The sequence below is a fragment of the Equus asinus genome, chromosome 14, assembly GCF_041296235.1.
Source record: "Equus asinus isolate D_3611 breed Donkey chromosome 14, EquAss-T2T_v2, whole genome shotgun sequence".
NCBI lineage: Eukaryota > Metazoa > Chordata > Mammalia > Perissodactyla > Equidae > Equus > Equus asinus.
The window spans coordinates 25,554,396-25,568,106 of NC_091803.1; the positions used below are offsets into that span (position 1 = coordinate 25,554,396).

General features: G+C 54.2%; 2 protein-coding genes across 3 annotated transcripts; one reads left to right on the forward strand and one right to left on the reverse strand.

The window, feature by feature from the left end:
- The first annotated feature begins 4,903 nt into the window (after positions 1-4,903).
- Positions 4,904-10,772, forward strand: CORO1A (coronin 1A). The gene is made up of 11 exons (XM_070483947.1): positions 4,904-5,208; positions 6,803-7,001; positions 8,240-8,362; positions 8,454-8,583; positions 8,671-8,855; positions 9,016-9,135; positions 9,346-9,450; positions 9,564-9,709; positions 9,826-9,883; positions 9,996-10,211; positions 10,539-10,772. The coding sequence occupies exons 2-11, from the start codon at positions 6,804-6,806 to the stop codon at positions 10,641-10,643; spliced, it is 1,386 nt and encodes a 461-aa protein (XP_070340048.1). The 5' UTR covers positions 4,904-5,208; position 6,803; the 3' UTR covers positions 10,644-10,772.
- A 2,104-nt stretch (positions 10,773-12,876) lies between these two features.
- BOLA2B (bolA family member 2B) lies at positions 12,877-13,699 on the reverse strand. 2 transcript variants are annotated; one of them, XM_014863978.3, is made up of 3 exons: positions 13,510-13,699; positions 13,323-13,420; positions 12,877-13,020 (listed from the first exon to the last, which is right to left on the reverse strand). In XM_014863978.3, the coding sequence occupies exons 1-3, from the start codon at positions 13,570-13,572 to the stop codon at positions 12,921-12,923; spliced, it is 261 nt and encodes an 86-aa protein (XP_014719464.2). In that variant the 5' UTR covers positions 13,573-13,699; the 3' UTR covers positions 12,877-12,920. The 2 variants fall into 2 exon arrangements, with proteins under 2 accessions (XP_014719464.2, XP_044603565.1); XM_044747630.2 differs by having other exon boundaries at positions 13,323-13,382; positions 13,510-13,698.
- Between the last annotated feature and the right edge of the window lie 12 nt (positions 13,700-13,711).

A 13,711-nucleotide genomic window follows, 5' to 3' on the forward strand; every position in this document is an offset into this window, starting at 1 on the left:
ACCACCGCTTTGAGAGGCCACCTGGACAGTTTGAATGGACTCATGGGTTTTAGAGTCAGGCAGATTTGTATTTGGATCTCAGTTTGTGTGACCTTGGGTAGGTCGTTTATCTCCTCTGAGCCTTGATTTCATCATCTGTAAAAGAGGGACAATAACATACCTCATAGGGCTCTTGAGATCCGTCAGTGATGGAATGGCAGTTCAGTGCTGAGGACCTGGCGCTGCTTGGAGCAGTCAGGACTCTTTTGGTTGTAAGTGACAGAACCTAATTTTAAACATCTCCTCTTACAGTTGATTTGTTTGAATCAGGATCCAAAGAAAGTCCACATATTACAGTTGGTTGATATATTTCTTTTTTTCTTTTTTTTTTTCAGGGAAAGATTTGCCCTGAGCTAATATCTGTTCCCAATCTTCCTCTTTTTTTTTCTCCCCAAAGCCCCGGTGTATGGTTGTATGTCTTAGTTGTAAGTCATTCTAGTTCTTCTGTGTGAGCTGCTGCCACAGCATGGCAACTGACAGATAGGTGGTGTGGTTCCAAGACCAGGAAGCGAACCCAGGCCACCAAAGGGGTGAGTGCTCAACTTTAACCACTAGGCCATCAGGACTGGCTCAGTTGATATATATATATATATTTTTTTTTTTTTTTTGAGGAAGATTAGCCCTGAGCTAACATCTGCTGCCAATCCTCCTCTTTTTGCTGAGGAAGCCTGGCCCTGAGCTAACATCCATGCCCATCTTCCTCTACTTTATATGTGGGACGCCTACGACAGCATGGCGTGCCAAGAGGTGCCATGTCCGTACCCGGGATCCGAACCGGCGAACCCTGGGCCGCTGAATCGGAACGTGCGCACTTAACTGTTGCGCCACTGGGCTGGCCCCTCAGTTGATAGTTTTCTTAAGACTGTTTTAATATATTTCCCCTCCTTTTCTTTTAATGCCATTTACTTATTGAAGCCAGGTCATTTGTCCTGCAGAATTTTCCACCTTCTAAATTTAGATGATTGCTTCCTCAAGGTGTTATTTACCCTGTTCTTCTACACCTTTACTTCCTATGAACTGGTAGTTAGATGTGGAGGCTTGATTAGAGTCAAGATGATGGGGATGATGATGATGGTGATGATGATGATCATGATGATGATGATTTTGGTAAGAACACTACATAGGTGCTGCTACATACTTACTGCATCATCTTCTAGGAGGCACACAATGTCTGGTTGTCCTGACTGCTGGGTTCTTTTTTAGGCAGTCATGGAAATTTGGTCACAATTTGGGTATTAGATGATGTTAAGAAATTATTGCTGAAATTTTTAGATGTAATTGTGTCTTATATAATGGTGTTGTGCTTAGGTAAAATAAAAATCCTTATCTGAAATACAATAACATGGATGAATCCAAAAAAAATTATGCTGAATGAAGAAACTCAGACCCATACTGTATGATTTCATTTGGATGGAACATTCTAGAACAGGCAAAACTAATCTATGCTGACAAAACCCAGATCAGTGGTTGCCTGGGGCTGAGGGTAGGGATTGATTCTAGAAGGGCATGAGGGAACTTTTAGGGGGGATGGAAATATTTCATATCTTGGTAATGGTGGTGATTACATGGGGATATACATTTGTCAAAACTAATTGAGCCATGCACTTGAAATGAGTGTGTTTTACTTTACGGAAATAAAGGTGTATTTTATTGTATGTAAATAAAGTTGATTTTAAAATAAAATAATGTTACAACTAGAATAAAAAGAATCCATTCAAAATACCCACAAAACTATAACATACCTGGGGAAAAAAAAATCTAATGATATACAAGACATTTACAGAGAAAATTGAAAATTACATGAAAGGGCATAAAAGAAGACAAAATATATGGAGAAATACACTGCATTCATGGATGGAAGTCTTAATATCCTTCCCAAATTGATCTATAAAGTGAATGCAATTGTATTAGAAACTCTAAGAGGTTTTAAAAAAGTTTTTACCTGTTAGAAGTAAATATGAAGTATTTAAGTTGAAAGCTATGATGTCTGGGATTTGTTTTACTAGATTCCAAGAAAATAATGTGAAAGAAGAAATCAATCCATATTGGCCACATCTTGATGATTGTTGAGGCTGGGTGGTGGGTGCACACTCTAGAAAGTGAGCAGTGCTGTGCACCGTTTACAGGTGAGGGAACATCGCTACAGCAGGGCAGTAGATGGTGAACCCGCGGTTCTCCGGGCCTGTCTGACTCCAGCATGCTCTACAGCTCCACTCCTTAGGGTGGGACAGACCAGTGAAGTCTTGCTGGCCTTCTAAGGAGTTTGGACGTAATCCCTTGTTCAGCTGTTCAGTCCCTCTTTACTGAATGTATCTGGCACCTTGGAAGGGCCTCTGGTTCTGTCTGTCTTCATGGTGGGTGTTGCAGTCAGAACTCTTTCAGTTCTAAGTGCCAGAAATTCAACTCAAACTTACTGGCTTATGTAGAAAAAAGGCACTTATGCTTTATGTGACAGAGAGGTTAAAGGGTTCAGGCACAGCTTGATCCAGATACTCAAATGATGTCAAGAATATATCTGTCTTCATATCTTGCCTCTGCAGTCCTGTGTGTGCGCTCATTCTGGCCAGCTTTTCCTGCATAGTGACAAGGTGGTCATTACTAGTGCTGGGCTTAGAACCTATCAGTTTACTAACTCCCAGTGGAAAGAGGGCTCTTTTTCCTAGCAGCTCCTTGGTGCTTCTGATCATAGACTTGAATAAGTGCCTGTCCCTGAACCAATCAAAAAAGGTTGCTTTGACTGGGGAAGGGTAGGCCACTTGCCTACCCTGGACCCCCCTCTTGAACCTCAGAGACTGCCAGTGAGAAAAGTTGGTTCCCCAAGGGAAAATCCAGATGTGGCCACCAGTAAAGAGGAGATGGTAAGATGCCGGGCCAGCAGCACCCCGCAGGAACCCCCTCCCAACACCCCTCCTAGGGAGGCCTCAGCCCCTTCTCAAACACATGAAGCGCCTCATGGCAGGGCCTTCACCACCCACCACTGAACTAATTCTCACTATTTTTCTTTTTTTTTTGAAAGATTGGCCCTGAGCTAACATCTGTTGCCAATCTTTTTTTTCTTCTTCTTCTTTTTCTTCTCTGTAGTTGTATATCCTAGTTGTAGATCCTTCTGGTTGTGCTGTGTGGGACGCTGCCTCAGCATGGTCTGATCAGCAGGGTCATGTCCGTGCTCAGGATCCAAACTGGCGGAAACCTAGTGCGCTAAAGCAGAGCGCACGAACTTAACCGCTCAGCCACAGGGCCGGCCCCCTCTCACTCTTGTGTTCCACCACTGGCCTTGCATCCGTCCTCTGCAGCAGCCCCAGACCTGTCTGCTCCCATCCCGCACTGCAGACCAACTGGAATGTGGAAGCAGCGTCTGTGCTTCCTGACCTCTCCCTCTCAAGGCCTGTCAGCCTCTTGCCTTTGGGGGCATGGTTTTCAGGTCCCTCATCAATGTGCCTGTCTTTTGATTGGAATGAGATGCTCCAGGGCTGAAGGCAGTGTGTGCCTCAGTTTCTTCTGTGTAAAATGGAGGTAGTGTCTGCCACCCAGGAGTGTTGTGAGGATTAAACGAGTGTAGCATATTTATAGTGTTCAGAACAGTGCCCAGCACATAGTAGGCACTCCGGAGACGCCTCCCATCATTCTTACCACTTCAGCTGGAGACCATACATCACAGTCCCTGCTCATCCTTGGCCAGGCCAGGCCAGCAGCAGGCGCTCAGCTACAGTGCAACCCACAGGTTTCTACAATTGAATAATGTGTAGAACATTTTGACATACCTTGTCTCATTTGAGCCTCATAACTTTGTGAGGAGAGCAGGACAAACCACATTTCCCCATTTACAGATGAAGAAACTGAAGCTCAGAGGAGTTAGACCTGTTGCCCAAGGTCACCCAGCCAATCTGTAGTGGAGCTAGGATTTGAACCAGTCCCTTGAAGGCCCACGTTACTCGGCCTTTGTTCAGGCTGCCCCTCAGCCTACAAGACCTCCTCCAGTCATGCCTGCAGGTGCTTTCTCATCCTTTCAGGTCCAGCTCAGATACTCTGTAACAGTAACAATAACAAGAACTAACATTTAGTAAGCACTTGCTACATTCCAGATGAGGCACAAAAGGCTATCCTTTCTCCATAACCTCATGAAGTAGGTGTGACTTTGTTATAGACGGAGAAACTGAGGCTGAGAGAGGTTAAGTAACCTGCCCAAGGTCACTCAGTAGGTGTGACAGCTAGGAGTCAAACTCAGAAGGAAGTCAGTTTCTAGAATAGGCCTTTCTCGCCCTCTGCGTTGCTATGTCCATGACGTGGTCTATGAATCCAGGGATGAGCACAAACTCCTCCTTCCTCTTGAGTCTGAAGTGTAGGCTGCTGCCTCTGCTTAGCTCCCTGAAAGCTGTTATTCGCGCCCCTCCTTCCATTAGGCTGAGAGCTCCTTGGGGGCAGGAACCTGACTCCTTCACCTCTACAGACCAGGCACAAAGAGGCGCTCCGGAAGGCCAAATTATTTCATTTGTTCCTTGTGAGGAAGAAGGGCAGAGCTGCTCCTAGATGAAGACATGAGACCCAAGAGGTGAAGTGCCTCTCCCAAGGCCACCCATCTGTAGATGTAGGAGCCTGGACAAGTCCCCAGGTCTCCCGGGGGCAGGTCGGCGCAGGGCTCTCTCGCGGAGCCCCTTCCTGACCTCCATTCCCTGACTGGGGGGGGAGAAAGGGAACACAGCCTTAGCTGGGGTGGGCGTGGGGCCCGAAGAGCGGGCCTGATGGGCGCTTTTATGAACGCCAGGGAAAGGATGGTGAGTGGGCTGGGGATGGACTGAAGGAGGGAAGAAGGAACAGGGTATTTTTGCATTTTGACATTAAAAAAGGTGCAGATTAGATTGTCAGTGACTGGCCAGCAGCATCTGTTTTGATTCGGAATTGGCAGCGTAAGGCGCTGAGCTCCTCCGCGGAGGAAGGGGAAGGCAGGCAGCCGGCTTGGAGAGAGGCGGCGCTTTCGCGGAGGGAAGGGCCATCCCTCTCAAGAGCTCCGCCCAAAGGGGCGCTGCCACCCCTAAGGAGGCCGGCGGCTGCTGCTTCTCATTCATTGTCTTGACAAGAGCATCCTCAGCGGGCAGTCTCTGGCTCCTCCAGCTCCTTCCTTAGCCTTCTGCTCTCCCTCCTCCATTTGGGGGTCACTCATCTCAGCAGCAGGTAAGCCTGGGGTGCCCGGAGAAGGGTCTAGGCATGGCTGCCCTGGGCCACCTGTGAGGCAGGCGTGAGCTTGGCTCTGGGGGCGGACAGATTGTCAGGTCGAGCTGGCTCTGAGATAGGGACAGAGCCCATCCACGCCCCGCGTGGAGAGGACTCGCCTGAGGGTGTGGGTGCGCGTCGGAGGGTCCATGTGTGTGTGGGAGAGCGCTGTGAAGAGGCGCGGGGGAGGGACCAGCGCAGCCAAGATGGAGGTGGGGGAGCCGGGGGTCAGGACATGAGCCGGCGGTGACTCTCCCCAGAATGGGACTCTTTGGTATGGGGGTTCGGGGCAGGCTGGGATGAGCCTAGCAGCTGCCCTGAGCTTGGAGACAGGAAGGGGTTGAGAGCAAAACAAGAAAAGACCAAGTTCCCCTTTCCGTGGTTTCCGGACCTAGTACCTGCGGTGGGGGAGGAGGCAGGGTGGGGCGATGACTTCCTGTCCCCCAAGCTCCAGTTTGGGGCTCCCCTCTCCCCAGACCCAGGCTTCTCACCTGGGCCTGATGCCCTGCCCCAGACTGCTGTTTCTCACACATGCTCCTCGCTTGCTTCTGGGCGGGCAGACCCAGGAGCCTCCTGGAGAGTCACAGGGTGGGTAAGGGTGGCTGGAGCCCCCAGTGAGAAGGGCCAGGCCCAAAGGCAGGGCAGATGGGTGAAGCTGGGGAGGTAGAGTAGAGGCCCTGGGGAGGTTGCCCTCCGAGAGGGAAGCAGAGGCCCCTACACTGGACAGAAGGCGATGCTGTTGGGTACTGAGATGGGGCCTGGAGCCTGGGGGACCAGAGGCAGTCCCCTTGGCTTTGCTTGCTCTCTGCCCAGCCACCGCAGGGGAAAACCATCCTAGCTGGACCTCAGAGAAGTCAGTGTCAGCTTCCCCCTTGCTGTGTATAGTTCCAGTGTGGGTGGAGATGGCACTTAGGGCACCTGCTTGAGCAGAGGCGAGATGCAGAGGAATGGGGAGGAGGATACTAGGACCCGAGCCATCCGCCTATTTCTGATGCCCAGAGACCTACTAGGGAGGCCATCCTGCCTCTGAGGACATGCCTCCTGGGCAGGCCACTTCCTTCTGTGTCCAGCCCTGTGCCAGGAGGCAAAGCCAGTGCTGCCCCTGCCTATAGAAGCTCCCCATGTGGGTATGAGGGATGTGAGGTCTGGATGCTGAGACTGAGAGAACGCACCCTCCAAGCTGTCTGTACTGAAGCCCCCGGAGTGTGAATCATCAGAAGGGAAGGGCTCTGTGTCCATCAGCCAGTCAGTTGACAGATCAGCACTAGGTGCTACCCCACCTGAGGCTCTGCTGTAGAGGCCAAGGGTACACAAGTGGGGCCTGGGGTGGGTGGAGAAGGTTAGATGGGTGTGGGGAGGCAGGCGGAAGGCAAGCATGAGGGTAGCAGGATGTCAGTTACAGAGGACAGGGGTAGGGAGCCCAGGGAGGTGATGCTGGGGAAATTAGCTGAGACCTTAAACTCTAAGCTGAGGGGTGTCCTGGAAGAAACGGGGACCACTGTAAGGTCAGAGTTGACCTGAAGGGGAAAAAGCTCTCAACCCATGTGCTCCCCAGGATGAGCCGACAAGTGGTCCGCTCCAGCAAGTTCCGCCATGTGTTTGGGCAGCCAGCCAAGGCCGACCAGTGCTATGAGGATGTGCGCGTCTCGCAGACCACCTGGGACAGTGGCTTCTGTGCTGTCAACCCCAAGTTCGTGGCCCTCATATGTGAGGCCAGCGGGGGAGGGGCCTTCCTGGTGCTGCCCCTGGGCAAGGTGAGCCCCAGGAGCCCTGGGATCAGCAGTCCTCCACCTAAGGGGGCCTCTGGCTGTCCCATGGCCCCCTGGAGGTCCTGATTAGGTGATTGTCACCAAGCTTTCCTGGGCTGCAGCACTGTCATCTGTAAAACTGAGCTAGGCCAGATGGGCCTTAAGCTTCCTCCAGTTCCTACATGCAGTAGTCATATGAAAACTGAAGCTCAGAGGGAGATGACACGAGAAGGGTCGTGCAGTGAGTTCTTCAGACCCAGGGCCAGGTCTTCCAAGTCTCAGCCTGGGGCTTTCTCCCCCTGGGAGCACAGAGAGGGCTGGGTTGGGGTCTGGGCAGGCCCAGCAGTGCTCTCAGGGTTGGGAGGGACGTCAGGTCTAGGCTTGTCTGAGCCCTTGGAAACCCAGCAAGCAGCGGCCCCCAGTTCACAGGCAGGGATGATGTAAAAGGCCCTCTCCCCTTCCCAGCCCTGCCCTCCCTCTGGTCCTGCTCCCTTTTCCCCCTACTGTCCGCTGACTCCACCCCCAGCACACTCCTGTGCTCTTGGGGGGTGAGACAGGAAGGGGAGACGGGCCCTAAGTTGTTACCTTAAAAGGGCCGATGGAAGCAAATAGAAGAGGAAGTGGTTGTCGGGGTGAGAGCTGGGCCCACGCCCCGCACTCCTCTTCACACAGGAAGCCCTGCTGCAGCAGCTGTCCCCAGAAGTGGCCATTTCCAAACCTCTGCCCCTGCCTGGGGGCCAGCTATGGCAGACTTCCCCACGTCCCTGCCCTTTTGGAAGGACCCAGCCCCACCATTCACACACTTCCCTGGGGAACCCCAACCCCAATACAACCTAGCCCCCCGCTACCTGTCCCAGGCCCAGGGCCTTTGCTTATCATCCCATGGAAGCTTCACTCAGGGAAGCTGGGGTGGGGGTGGGGGTGCCAGCCCTCAGGGTGTGGATGAGAAACTGAGATAAAGACAGGAACTTGGCCAGGGTCTGACAGTAAGCAGGACCAGGGCTCAGCATGGCCCCGGTGCTCAACCCTGCAGCCCATCCTGCACTACTTGTGCCCAGCCCTCCTGAGCTGCCCAGACAACTCTGGGACTGGGGCACAGGACAAGCCCTCCCACCCTAGGCCTGCTCTGCCTTCCAGGGACCCCATAGTCTTCCTCTCTGTGCCTCTCTGAAGGGGTGTGGGGAGGTTAGATTGGGTTCAGAGGGCAAAAGCGCCTCCCTCAGAGGCTCTGCTGTGCCCTCTAGACTGGACGTGTGGACAAGAATGCACCCACGGTCTGTGGCCACACAGCCCCTGTGCTGGACATCGCCTGGTGCCCGCACAATGATAACGTCATTGCCAGTGGCTCCGAGGATTGCACAGTCATGGTGAGTGGTGGGGGGACATGGGCTAGGAGGGGGTTCCAGCATTGGATCTGACATGTGGAATCCCTAAGACTCACTCACTCCTTCTCTCCAGGTGTGGGAGATCCCTGACGGGGGCCTGGTGCTGCCCCTGAGGGAAGCTGTCGTCACCCTGGAGGGCCACACCAAGCGCGTGGGCATCGTAGCCTGGCACCCCACAGCCCAGAATGTGCTGCTCAGTGCAGGTACCTGGGGAGAGAGGAGGGGTCGGCTGGTCACCTGGCAATGAAAGTGGGAGGCTCATGGCTTCTGACACTGGGGCCATCATCCAGGTTGTGACAACGTGATCCTGGTGTGGGATGTGGGCACTGGGGCCACCATGCTGATGCTGGGCACGGACGTGCACCCGGATACAATCTACAGTGTGGACTGGAGCCGAGACGGTGCCCTCATCTGCACCTCCTGCCGTGACAAGCGTGTGCGCATCATCGAGCCCCGCAAAGGCACTGTTGTAGCTGTGAGTTGCTATGAACCGTGACCCCTGACCGTGGGACCTTTACTCCTCCTACCCACCACCAACCAGGCCCCTAAACACTGCCCTCTCTCACCTCCAGCAGGGGTCTGGCCCTTAGAGTGTGTGTGTATGTGCCTGACTGACCACCTCCCTTTCCTTCCAGGAGAAGGACCGCCCCCACGAGGGGACCAGGCCTGTGCGCGCTGTGTTTGTATCAGATGGAAAGATCCTGACCACAGGCTTCAACCGAATGAGTGAGCGGCAGGTGGCGCTGTGGGACATGGTGAGTGCTTGGTGGGAGCAGAGTCAGAAGATAGGAGGCCTAGGCCTTGCCCTGCCACTTGCCTGGCTATAAGGCCACGAGCCTCAGTTTACCCACCATGAGATGGAGTTTCTGCTGGTTGGTCTTTCCTGGGTCACTGCTCAGTGAAGAACACCATCCCTGGGGCCTGACATGGCCCAGCTCATTGTTACCTCCCACCTGACTTTACAGAAGCACCTGGAGGAGCCGCTGTCCCTGCAGGAGCTGGACACTAGCAGTGGCGTCTTACTGCCCTTCTTTGACCCCGACACCAACATTGTCTACCTCTGTGGCAAGGTGGCCCAGTTGGGAAGGGCATCAGGGGAGGGAGGTGGGCAGTGGGGCTTCGAAAGGACCACAGCTGGAGGCATCTGTCAGTATTGATCGTCCCTTGCACCCACCACCTGCAGGGTGACAGCTCTATCCGGTACTTCGAGATCACTTCTGAGGCCCCATTCCTGCACTATCTCTCCATGTTCAGTTCTAAGGAGTCCCAGCGTGGCATGGGCTACATGCCCAAACGTGGCCTGGAGGTGAACAAGTGTGAGATTGCCAGGTGATTCCCCCCTGACTCTGACCTGAGCATGCTCCTTGGGCAGTGCTGACCCCACGCTGACCTCCAGTCCCAGCCCAACCATGCTGTGGGCATTGCTCACCTTCCTGTTTCCACAGATTCTACAAGCTGCACGAGCGGAGGTGTGAGCCCATTGCCATGACAGTGCCTAGAAAGGTGATGTTCCCATGTCCCTCCCTGGGCTCTGGGTGGGGCACTGACCTCATGGAGTTGCAGGATGGTGCTGTCGCTGAAGCACTCTCTTAACCAGCCTTGGCCTTGCCCACAGTCGGACCTGTTCCAGGAGGACCTGTACCCACCCACTGCAGGGCCGGATGCTGCCCTCACAGCTGAGGAGTGGCTGGGGGGTCGGAATGCCGGGCCCCTCCTCATTTCCCTCAAGGATGGCTACGTGCCCCCAAAGAGCCGGGAGCTGAGGGTCAACCGGGGCCTGGATACTGGGCGCAGGAAGACAGCACCAGAGGCCAGTGGCACTCCTAGCTCGGTGAGAGGTTGATGGGAACCTGGGAATCAAGATGGGAAGACAGGGTAGGGCAGGGGCTGCTACACTACTGATGTGGTCATTGACCCAGTGGAAAGAGGCTGGCATTTGGGGCATCCTAAACTCACAATGTTGGGGATCCCTTGGGGGCCGGGAGTGGGTAATCCTGAGGCCTCAGAAAACAGGTTTCAGGTTTACAGGCCTCCAGCTCTCTGGGCTGCAACTGGCTGAGAGAGGGAAGGGCTTGAGCCCTGGGGCTCTTGGGAGGGGGCTGAGGGGATGGCAGGGTAAGGGGAACCCAGGGAAGCTAATGCAGCACTGGACCCCCAGGATGCTGTATCCCGGCTGGAGGAAGAGATGAGGAAGCTCCAGGCCACTGTGCAGGAGCTACAGAAGCGCTTGGATAGGCTGGAGGAGACAGTCCAGGCCAAGTAGAGGACCCCAGGGCCTTCAGCTGGGACCCATGGCATCACCACCTTCCCTTCCATTCATACTCCCTACTCCTCAGGCCACAATGGCACATAAAAGAAAAATAATAATAAAATGGCTTTATTTTCTGATATCTCTCAGACTCTGATGCCTGGTCACCTAGATGCTGGGTCTGCTGAACTGACCTGCCCTTGAGCTTCCCTCTCGGTAGCCTTGATGGGACTGTTCCATGGCAGGGGCTGGGGGATGCCCTAGACCACAGGGAAAGGCCTTGGTGGGTGGGAGCCACTCCGTGCTGATGTGGGTTGGAAGCCTGCTCTGTTTCCCAGCTCCTTCTCAGAGATAGCAGGTCTGAGATACTCAGGGCCCTAGCATGGAGTCTCAGTAACTCCTATGTTTACCCCAAACCTGTCCTTCCTAGTCAACCAAAACAGCAGGTTGCACGCAACTGTACCGACACTGTTGCTTATGCAGAAATGAAACAAGTAGCACTTACATGACATCTTTCAAACTACAGGCCCAAGGGATCAAAGTAAGGGGACCTTTTGTAAGGAAAAAGCTTAAAACCAAAGCAATGGCTCAACTCTAGTTTACAGGTGAGGAAACTGAGGCACAGAGCAGGAGAGGGGCTTGCCAAAGGGCAGATCCTGAGCCGTGACTTGAGTCTCCCCTTCTGGTTCAGAACCTTCCCCACAGTGCTGCTGCTTCTTGAGCCCTTACTGTGGCCTCCACCTGGCCTCGCCTTTGTGACAGGGACTTGAATAGATCTGTCAGGCGCTATCAGTATGGGGCTTGAAGTCGCTTTCTGATGCCCAACTTAGCAGGTGACCCCCTGAGCTGGGAGACATTAGGGATGGGTGTCCTGGCCACAGCAGGGTTGGTTCATCCACACAGGGACCACAGCGAGGACTAAACGCCCCATTCGCAGCCCCCTCCCCCATCTTCAGTGTGCTATAGAAACTACCTGGGTAGAGAGCTGCGCAAGGCAGCCATACAAACATCCCTGTCTGCCCATTTTGGTCTCAACCTCTATTCAAGCGACATACCCTGGGCAAGTCACTTCTCTCCAGGCCTCAGCTGCCCATCTACAAAACGGGGAGGGATACCACCACAGCTCTGTGAACACAGTGGGTGGATCCAATGAGGGACGTGGTAAAGACAGAATCAGAAGATCTGGAGCCTGGGCCTCTTAAAGAGGTGAGGTTTCTTATCTGAGCCTCTCTGGGCATAATGGGCCCTTCTGAGTAGATTCAGTCACTCCTCCTGGCCCAGGGAAACTGAAAAAAAAAAGTTCAGAAACGATTCCTGGACCCAAAAGGAACCTGTCATCACCATGACTTCCAGCTTTACTAGCCCATTCTCCCTGATAGGAGCGAGAGGGAGGTAGGGGGTGGAGGTAACTTAGGGGCCAAGAAACTGGCCTTGAAAACAGGGGAACAGGGTGGGTGGGATGGTTGAAACCTGCCATTTCTCACTCCGCAAGAGCCCTGCCCCCAACTGGGTCACTTGCTATCCCTCCTGGGTCTTAGGGACTTCATCTGTACAAGGCCTTATCAACCCTGGCACCTGTGTTTAAGACTGATCATAGGGGCATCACCTGCCCCAATTCTGCGTCTCAGGTCAGCTTTATATTCCTTCTCTAACCCTATTCCCTGCCCACACCTCCATTCTTGCAAACCTCATGGTCTCCCCAGGGGCAGCTGTGGCCACATCAAGCCCAGGGCTAACGGGTCACTGGGCCCTCTCCAGCGGGCCAGAAAACATCAGCATTCCAGGTGTTGGGGAGCTGCTGCTGGAGTACTACGTCCCTGAGGCTGTGAGGGGCTGGGGGAACTTGCGGGGGAAGTGTGGAAGTATCATGCCTCTGACACTGCAATGATGCTGGGGAGAGGGAGAGATTTGTTAAATTGGCCAGGGTCCTGAAACTCTAAGCACCTTCTCATCTGTGCATCTTGAAGGCAGGCAGAGCAAGAATCTCCAGCAATGGTCAATGAATGGATGGGTAGGGTGGGTAGTGGCAGTACCCCTAAGGGTCTACCAGAAATTACAGAGAAGGCCTGTGAGGCCTGCCCTGGAAGGGACCTTAAGGATACAATTTGTTATAAGTGGGGACACAGGCCTACCTGTGGAGAGGGACTTGCCCAAGGTAAAACCATGGACTGTGGCAGGGCAGGGAGAAGCTAGGCTCTAGACTCAGCACCCCTCTCACCCTCCCAAACACAACACACTGACACAGAAGCTGGCCCTGATTCATAATTTAATGGCTGTGCTGGTCCAGGTCCCTTATTTCTGCCGCTCACGGGCCCACTGCTCTGGGGTTAGGGTTTTCTGCTCAAAGGCATGGATGTGCGGGAGTTCTTCTGCTAAGCACGTGTTCACCAGCCTGGAGAGAGAGACGGCGTTAGGAAAATGCAGGCTGGGACCTGGGACACAGTCCCTGAAGGTAGGGTGACCAGGGAGGCTGGAGGTGTCTCCCAGGTCGTAGTCCCCGGGAGCTGGGAACAAGCTGGGAGAGGGCCAAAGTCACAATACTTGAAGCAGGAGCCACGAAGGCGGGATCCTTGGGGTCGTGGTCCACGGTGCTGGGCCGAGTTGGCCCGGGTGAGGGAGTTAAGCTGCAGGGAGTGGCCGGGGTATCGTCCCGGAGCTGGGACCGCGCTGAGCGAGGTGCTCCCAGGGCCTCACCGGTGTCTCTGAAGCAGCGGCTTCCCCTGAAACTTGGCCGACACCACCAGGACTCGGAAACTGGACGCGCAACGGTTGGGAGTCGTGTCCTCCACTTCCTATGGGGCAGAATGGTGTGGATGGTGCTAAACCCTGCCCCCAGCAGCCCTTTTCCCCTCGTCGGGCGAGTCCAGGCCGCTCAACTCACCACGTGCTCTGCCTCCAGGTCCCGCTGCAGCTTCTCCCGGAGGTATTCGGCGCTGAGCTCCATCGCGGCAGCCCAGCGAGGGCAGCAGCCCGGCGGGGACGCACTACCAGCTCAGACCCCGGCCACACTGCTTCCGCCCTTCCTGACGCCACTTCCGCCGAGGCCTCTACTTCCGCCCTTACTAAGGCGTCTGTAAACCAAG